The sequence below is a fragment of the Mastomys coucha genome, unplaced genomic scaffold (genome assembly GCF_008632895.1).
Source record: "Mastomys coucha isolate ucsf_1 unplaced genomic scaffold, UCSF_Mcou_1 pScaffold16, whole genome shotgun sequence".
Lineage (NCBI taxonomy): Eukaryota > Metazoa > Chordata > Mammalia > Rodentia > Muridae > Mastomys > Mastomys coucha.
Window position 1 is genome coordinate 55,907,790 of NW_022196898.1, and position 9,149 is coordinate 55,916,938.

Below are 9,149 nucleotides of genomic sequence, written 5' to 3' on the forward strand. Positions count from 1 at the left end.
CAGTCTCTGGGAGAAGTGTGTGGGTTTTAACCACCCCACCCCACCCCCCACTTCACTGGCAAGGGCAAACAAGCTGGCACAGCCCTATAACTGTCAGAGCTGGAGTTCACCTCCCTGTGCAGAGGAAACCCAGCAAACCACCTTTCCTGTGTTCTTGTAACAAGCTCCAGGCTCCCTCCAGCTCAGCACTCACTTCACCACAGCCTGTAGATGCAGACAGCAAGGGCACTGACAGACTTACCCAGGGCCCAGGGATGCTCTTTCTCCCTCCTCCCTCCCCCAGAAAGAAGAGGACTGACGGTCTTTGGCTACTCAGTGTCTCAGCACCCTGCTGATACCCTAAGGTTACATGGCTGCTGACCTTGCTTGCCTGTCATAGATGCCCCTAGGCTCTCAGGATTGGAGACTTTATATACCTATTTCCTCTGACACAGCCTGAAGTCGGTGGAGCAACTGAAGGGTCCTTGTGCTGCTCACTCAGGCGGACTTGTAAAGGTCCCAACTCAAAGAGGAGGCACTGAGGTTTGGGCGTATGCTAGGGGAGCTCTCCAGGCTCCCACAACCCTGATTACAAGATTGCTGTAGGACTGACCCATGCACTAACAAAGCCTGCAAGTCTCAAAGCTGAGACTTGTCTCAGCTAGGTCCCTGACTTTGGATAGAGAAAATTCCTCCCAGGACCCACCTACAGATAACCAGCATAGTGCAGGAACCTTCCCAACACCCAGTATAACAAACAACATAGTGCAGGAGGTACGAATGCCGACCCCCGGAACCCTACGCGCGAGGTTCAAATCCCAGCTCAGCTACTAGGTAGCTCTGGACCTTGAAGCAAGTTTTTGGCCTCTGTGCCTCAGATACCTGTAAAATGAGGGTAGTGGGCAGATACAGAGGCTCATGCATAGAAATTCAGCCCTCAGAAGATTGAAGCAGGAGAATCCCAAGTTTGGGAACAGCCTGGGCTGCATGCCAAGCTTGAGGCCAACCTGGGCTGTAGAGTACCTTAATTCAAATATCAAAAAGTAAAGGCAATGATAGTCCCTACCCTATAGGATGGTTATAATAAATGTGTATGTTCATACATAGAAAGTACTTAGGGCAGCCCCTGACATAAGGAATGCATACATACATATATTATTAAATAACAATAACTATATACTTGTCATTATTTAATAATAATAATTTCATTACTTAAGGGACTATGAACATCAGGGCAGGCAAAAACCTCAGTCCCTGGAGGAATGTCTGTGGGAGACCATCAAGCCTGTTGTGCAAGCAAGGGACTGTCAATCTCCATACTGGTGGCTTACCAAAGGGGTTATATTAGGTAATAATAACCATTAATAGCAATTTCCCCTACAGCCAGGCACAAACCTACAGAGCCTGGGGGAGTGAGAAATTTTACTACTGCTGGAGAGGGAAATTTGACTACTGGGTAGATTCCATTTTTAGAACCCAGAAAGTTATTCTGAGTGGAGGCATGGTGTTTTCTGCTCTTTTTTTTTTAATAGCCTTCAGCATTCTAACAATCTCTGCGTGCATGCCCCTTTGCAGGGAAATCAGGGCACAGTGGGACGCCTCATCAGGCCTCCAGGTTGCTAGGCAACATGCTCCCCTTCCCCAGCTGAGGCTAGAAGAGAGCCAGGGTAGGGGCCACCCCTCTACCCACCCCCGGTGCCAGAGCTCATTATCAGGCTCAGAGCCCCTCTCAAAAGTATCCAGGGAAAGGAACTGTGAGTTCTTCTGAGCCTTGACAGTGTGGGACCAAATCAAAGCCTCTGTACAGCACAGACATGCTTTCTCTTTCTTTTCTTTTTTGCTTCGTTTTTGTTTTTGTTTTGAAACAAGACATTGTCTCTCACTGTAGCCTTGGCTGTCCTGGAACCCTTATGTAGATTAGTCTAGCCTTGAACTCTTGGAGAGAAAGTTAGTTGGCCTCTACTTCCCAAGTTTTGGGCGTGATTAAATATGTGTGCTGCCGGCCCTGGCTTCTGCAGGCATGCTTTCTATAGGGCATAAGTGGAGGCTGAAATTAAGCTGTCTACAAGTAGGTAGGGGACAATTCACTGGTGTCTACCTTAAGCATCTACTGGCCACTGCCATCCTTTGGCTTGCAGCTAAACTTCTCTAGTCATTGCATCCCTTCCGTGTCAGGTCTCTCTCTGCAGGCCTTCCTCTTGCAGTCCTACTGTGATACTCCAAATGTTTCTGCCCATCACAGATCCTTAACTTAGTTACGTCTGCTACGTGGGTGCCAAGATATGGGGAGAATGTTTCTTTGGGCATCATTATCCAGCCCACTGCCCTAGCCACTGTCTTCATTGTTGTTCTTTTCTTCTTCTTCTTCCTCCTCCTCCTCTTCCTCCTCCACCTCCTCCTTCTTCTCCTCTTCCTTCTCTTCCTCCTCCTCCACCTCCTCCTCCTACTCCTCCTTTTCTTTTTCTCCATAAGATTTATTTTTATTTTATGTCTGTGTATTGTACAGCAGACTCTTCCTGCAGATCTAACACACATGATGATGCCCCCACATAGGGAGCCTATCACAATGTATAACAAAGTATAGACACCACTAAAGGCCAACTCAGTGTACCAATGAGATTTATTGGGGTTGATCTTTGAAGAAATTTGGGAAAGGGGTTACTTACAGGAGCAGAATGACTCAACGACAGATGCAGCACCAAACCCCACACCAGCATGGGTGACGACTCACAAATCTGATTATCTGGAGCATACTGCAGAGCTTGCAGGGCAGCTCAGCAGGTTGGAAGGTGTCATTTCCAGATGACTCAGTTGGACTAAGCCTCTCCCTGGCTGGTTTCTGCTTCTTTTCAGGCTGCTGGGTTGGCCTCTTGTTTCTTCCAGGCAGTTAGGCTTATCTGTCTTTTTTGCAGCCTGATTGGTCTTCAGTGACAGTGAAGAATCTTAATTGATTTCTCTTGGGAAGGAGGGACCTAGTGGATCTGGTCAGTTTCAGGGACTTCCTGAAGCTTTTTGAGTTGTTTACCTTCTGTATGAAGGAGCTAGCTTCCCTGTTCTGTTCCCCCTACCCCCCAGCAAGATAGAATGTTTTGTTCTAGGAGGAAACTGCTACACAACAATTTATTTTTCAGACTGTGTGTTCTTGTAGGTAAGCATGCCTGCTGTATGCAGAGATGAGAAGAGGACTTCAGACCTCTTGGAACTGGAATTAAAAGTAGTTGTGAGCCACCATGTACATGCTTGAACCAAGCCCTGAATTCTCTACAAGAGAATGCTCTTAAATGCTAAGCCATCTCTCCAGTGGATCTTTGTTTCTTCAAACAAAGTTGACCAGTGGATCATCACTGAGCTGCCTGGCATGTTAGATCAGTTCACCATGGCTGGGCAGCATATACTGGCCCAGCATGACCAAGCACACAGCCCTACTGTGAACTCCACGCATCCTGAAGTCATCAAGCATGAACCTCCAAACAACTGGGACCTGTGCATTCCAGAGAGGCTGGGGTGTGGAAATACTCATTCAACCACTAAGAGCGCCCTCAAGTCCTCTAGTTACCTCTGCAAACAGTCTGTAGAAATGCTACAGACTAGGGTTCAGGACCGTCATAACTTCTCTTTCAAGTCTATCTTAGGAGTGGTCGAGATGGCTCATCAGGCAGCACTAATGGATGAGCCTGACGACCTCAGTTTGATTCCCCAGGACCCACACGGTAAACGGTAAGAGCTCACTCTAACAGACTCTTTAGCCTCCGTGAATACACAAGCACACAAAATAACTAAGTCATAGACAAAGAATATTTAAATTGTTTAAATCAGCAGATAAACAAGGGTAGGAAACATAAATCCTTCAGAACTCTCCAGAGCTAGGGAAAAAAAAAAATGACAAGTTGTATAAAGAAAACTTCCTTCCAGATCTTATTCTGTGGAGATAGAATCATAGCTTTATGGGTATGTGTATGCATCTATGTGTGTGCGCCTGTATGTGTGAACATGTGTGCATGTGCATGTGTGCTTGCATCTGTGGACACTTGAGGAAGCCAGAGGGTAACATCAAGATGTCCTCCTCAATTGCTTCTCTACTGTTAGAGACAGTTTCACTGGGCCTGAACCTTCCCACTGTGGCTGAACTAGCTAGCCAGCGAGCCTTCTAAACCCTCCCGTCTCTGCCCCCACACTGAGGGCTAAAGGTGCTTGCAGTCACATGTGGATTTGTTGTGGTTTGTTTTGGTTTTGTTTTTATTTATTTTTTTAAGATTTTTTTTTTTTATTATTATAGATAAGTACACTGTAGCTGTCTTCAGACACACCAGAAGAGGGCATCAGATCTCATTACGAATGGTTGTGAGCCACCATGCGGTTGCTGGGATTTGAACACAGGACCTTGAGGAGCACCTTTTCTGTGTTCTTAACCACTGAGCCATCTCTCCAGTCCGTTTTTATTTATTTTTAACATGCTTGCTGGATTCTGAACCTAGGGTCTCAGCATATCGTTACTCATTGAGCCATCTCTGCAGCCCCAGAATCAGAAGTTTAGACAAATGTAAGTGGACAGGTGGGAGAAAAGGAAACTGAGAGGGTTCTGGGAAAGGAAAGGAACCCCTCCCTCTAGTTTAGGTGAAGTCTCTGGGGTCAGAAGTTCCTGCACAATTAGCACTTGTGAAAGCTGTGAAAACTGCCTCCCGAGAGACACTATTTCTTTTATACAACATTGTTTTGTTTTTTCAAATAATAATGGTAAAATAATTATGTCAAAAAATCATGTCAAATAATAATTGCTTAAGACCAATGGCCCTCGGTGCGGCTTTACTCCTCCTGGACACTTTCTAGGAATCTCTCAAAAGAGACTGCTAGTTGTTTATAGTAAAAACATCCTAACTGCCCACATTCCTATTATCTAGGTTTTAACCTTATCAACAGTAATCCTGACCAGTGCACTCCAGGAACCACCCTGTAGGCTCAGTTAACTGTTTAGCAACCCTTGGACATAATTACTTCAAAGCTCACCAAAACCCTATATATATGGCTAAGGTAAAGACGGTGAACTCTACCCTGTACTTTGTGTTCTTAGGCATGTCTTATTCTTTTTGTGGGTGCCTCTCTTTCTAGTAAAGTTTAAAATCCCTTTAATAACTCATATCTGTGCTTCATACCGTCTGGCCCTGCCCTAAAATTCCTTTTGGTGAAGTCAAGGACCCCAAAACTTTGGGGCAATTTTGGGCTAGTTTTCTTGCCAGTATTGCAGAAACATGTTATCTTTTTTGGTTTATTTTCCTTTTTGAGACAGGTCTTGCTATTGAAAAGCCAGGCTGTCCTGGAATTTCCTCCATGTGAAGGAGGCTAGCCTCAGACTTACAACAGTCCTCCTTCCTCTGCCTCTTGTCTTGCTGGGAGCGCCGGGATTCCAGATGTGCCTCTTCGGTGCCCAGTCTCCACTTTTTTTTTTTTTAAGGCTTCAGAGCCTATCCTCACATTTGGGTAGACGATAGACCACACAATTGGTTACTCTGTTGCTGGTTCACGTTGCCACAGGAGCCTCGAAGAGCAGAGGTGTTCTTCTGCCTCCTCTTCACACCATTCCAACCAGGCCTTGAGTGAAGGAAGCTGGGACTTCCCAACTCCTCAGAGCTGACAGGACTTTGTTCTCTGTAGCTGAGCCTCCTGGAGACAAGGAACCCAATTGTCTGCTAGAGGGAGGGATTACTTATTTGCAAAGAAGCTTCCGTGGCAAGCCCGCAAAAATCTCTCCCAAACCAGTTCAGTTATCAGAGCGCATGGACCACCCCCAGCATCAAAAAAGCCCGGGGACTGCATGGAATTTGAGCATCATTTGATCCAAAGATTCTCTTGGCTCAGTCTTCATTCTTGTATTTAAAACAGCTAAAGTCATCAGAGTTGTACATCTGGCCACACAATAGGGAGGAAATCTGACCTGGGACTTCCACCAAACTCCCAAGATGTATCATAAAAGGACAGGTTTAGATCATGTGCCCACATCTAGACCAATTGTTGCCAGGGAGGACAGAAAGTCCTGAGGGATTGGGTTTATGTCAACTCCAATTTGGAGTTAAGGAGTAGGTGGATTTCCCAAAGCTGGTAACATTTTTCCAAAGAATCCTGATGTGTTGAGAAAGGGTAGGGAGTGACCTATGAGAGGGTGGAAGGGAGTGTGGGCTCAAGGAGAATCAAGCAGAAGCTATGAACCATGAAACCCCACACCCTAGGTGCTATAGAACCCCAAGGGGAGTAGAGATACCCCAAACACAACCCCATGTACACTGCCTCCCCAAAGCACTATGAATATCAAGATATGATAGTGTGTCTTTATGCTAGAATAAATTCCTAGAAATGGAATCACTGAATCAAAGGGCTTACACATTTCCAATTTCAAAGATACTGCTAATTGTAACTTCTGGAAATGTCTAATATCTTCTGTCTTATAAATATGTAAATGAAGGCATCTTTTTCATACTTGCTGCCCTCATAGATCTGATCTGGCTTTTTGAAATTACAGGGGCTAGAATCTCTTCTTCTTCTTCTTCTTCTTCTTCTTCTTCTTCTTCTTCTTCTTCTTCTTCTTCTTCTTCTTCTTCTTCTTCTTCTTCTTCTTCTTCTTTTTCCGAGACAGAGTTTCTCTGTGTAGCCTTGGCTGTCCTGGAACTCACTCTGTAGACCAGGCTGGCCTCAAACTCAGAAATCTGCCTGCCTCTGCCTCCTAAGTGCTGGGATTAAAGGCATGAGACACCACCACCCGGCTCTAGCATCTCTTCTTGTACTTGTACTTGCCAAATACAAATCTAGAAGTCACTTACCCTGGCCCTTCATTCACTTCTATATCAGCTTGTTTAGTCTTCCCTTTTTCTTGTCAACTTGCAAAAGCTCTTTGTAGCTCATGGATACAAACCCTTTGTTTCATCTGTTACAGACAGTTTTTGGAGTTTGTCCTTTGTGTTTTAATTTTGTAAAGAGAGAGAGCTTTTGTTTATAAAACTGGGCTAATTTAATGTCAGGCTTTTGTGAGTTTCTGCTTAGAAATATCTTGTCTCTTCTGCTCTACATTAAAAAATAATATGAGCCAGTTGGTGGTGGCATACAACTTTAATCCTAGTGCTTGGGAGGCAGAGGCAGGCAGATCTCTGAGTTTGAGGTCAGCCTGTTCTACAGAGATCCAGGACAGCTAGAGCTACACAGAGAGAGTACTGTCCCAAGGGGGGAAAAACAATAACAACAATATACATGGTTTCTTTTAATATTGTCTGTGGGTTTTTATATTTTAACCCCATCTCTATCTGGGAGTTACTGCATCACGGCTGGAGGCAGAGAGGACTGACCAGCTGGTAGGACAGAAGAACTTTACCAACTGTGGAAACTCTGCAGCTTTCCCACAGAGACATCTTTTGTTAGCATCTTCTTTCCAGGAAGCAACTAGAGGAATTAGAAGGAAAGCTGATGTAGCTCCTTAACCTCAGAGACAGCTAGGAGAAGAGAAAAGGAACCCAGTGGAAGCAGGATGCAGCCTTTTGATGTTTGCACCCCAGAGAAAGAGGCAGGCTGAGCCCTGCAGCAAAGAAGAAAGGATGCCAGGAACAGCTATCTCCATCTTAGGAGCAATCCCGACGGATGTGGGGAAGTCTGTCCAAAGGGCCGTACTCCAGGGAGCACTGACTTTCTAACAGGGTGGCTTCGCTAGTATAAATGTGATCCTTTCACAAGGACCTTTGAGCAAGACTACTCTGAGCTCTAGAAAGGATAAGCACAGCCTGGCCCAGTGATAGCAGAACTCAGCCCTGACCCCAAGAGGGCAGGAGAACCTGCCTTGGTGTAGAAGCCAGGAAGTCGTCACTTTAAAAAAGATTTCTTTCAGACATCTAACCTAATGTCTTCAGATCTAGCAAAGGAATTCCGGTCTCTAGAGAAGTGATTGCGTCTTGAGGACCATAACTGAGCCCCACAGCAGGGGCTGGATGTGGAGATCCCACAGAGCAGCTGGCCCTAGCTGCTTCCACATGGCAACACAGCGCACAGACCTGTTCCTGCGTGTCCATGTTCTAGGACTACCGGAAGGTATAGGCGTGCACCTCAGTGTGGTGGCTACTCCACAAGAGCTACAGGAATGCATGTGTCAGGGGGCTGGGAAACAGGACTGCTCTTACCTTGTGTACTTGGGGACCACGTAGGACAGCCTCTCCCATTCCTAGGAGTTTACCAAAGAGCAGAAGCCTCAAGAATATGTGTTTGCTGAGAAATGGACACTACAGTGTCTCCCTCTTGCCCCTGGATGGGTAACCTCCGGTGACCAGCACCCCCACCCTCAGAATCTCCTGAGATGACAGGCCCTGTGGCCACCCACTGCCTGGCATTCCTGACCCCATTCCTGCAGACTCACTGCAATCTGGCTGATCCCAGCTTCCCGAAGTAGGCCAGTAGGGGCCAGAGGGGAGGCAGTGGGTAGCTCCGGATCCAGGACTCTCTGTCAGGAGAGAGAGGCACCTTCCTGTTTCTGCTCCTTTGAAGAAGTGATCAGGAAGTGGACTTTCTGGGTGCCAGAGTGGACTTCTTCTCTATTCCCGACTCAGCCAGACCCTCACCAGCTCCTCAGTAGGGAACCAGGTCCCTCCAACCCCTGCTTCTAACGCTGAGTTAAAGCACCCTTCATGGCCGCCCTTATATTTACCTATGTACCCCAGCTGTGATAGTGTGCTCTGATTGCCTGTGACTATGTGTTACCCTGTGCTGACAAGTGTGGCTGAATGTAACTGCGGTTGGGTATGGTGGTGCCAGTCCATGTGTGACTCAGCATCGCTGTGTAATTGTGTGCAACTGGGTCTGATTACGCACAGAAAAAAAAATGGCTGATTGTGCTTGTGGGTGGGTACGTCTTACCGTGTGATCTGTATGATTGTATGCTGCAGCCCATTAATACTTGCCTGTGGACACGTGTGTTCCACGTGGCTGTGTGCTGCTGAGGACAGTATGTGTTGGATGCATTCATTAAGTAGCTGTGTGTTAGGTGGGTGGGGCTTTGTGTGTTCTTTCGTATATCCCTGTGTGACTCAAGGCCTAGGCACAGAAGAGATTAGGGGTCTGCAGCCTGTATGTTGTGGGGGAAAGGCAGTAGTGTGTGTGTGTGTGTGTGTGAGAGAGAGAGAGAGAGAGAGAGAGAGAGAGAGAGA

The 9,149-nt window shown here is 46.4% G+C and overlaps 2 protein-coding genes across 6 annotated transcripts in view; both read left to right on the forward strand.

Moving 5' to 3' along the window:
• Eps8l3 (EPS8 like 3) overlaps nt 1-9,149 on the forward strand; it is a 201,485-nt gene that overhangs the window by 135,090 nt on the left and 57,246 nt on the right. The window lies entirely within an intron of this gene.
• The window catches only part of LOC116093603, an 81,058-nt gene that overhangs the window by 59,878 nt on the left and 12,031 nt on the right, over nt 1-9,149 (forward strand). For 3 of the 4 annotated variants that reach the window (XR_004119763.1, XM_031375146.1, XM_031375147.1), the window contains one exon: nt 3,128-3,696. Coding sequence is in view for 3 of the 4 variants with exons in the window: in XM_031375146.1 (XP_031231006.1) it covers nt 3,251-3,696 (446 nt within the window). In the remaining variant the exon portion in view is untranslated. Of the gene's footprint in view, nt 1-1,257; nt 1,328-3,127; nt 3,697-9,149 lie in introns of those variants that run through there. The other variant, XM_031375148.1, reaches the window with a different exon arrangement.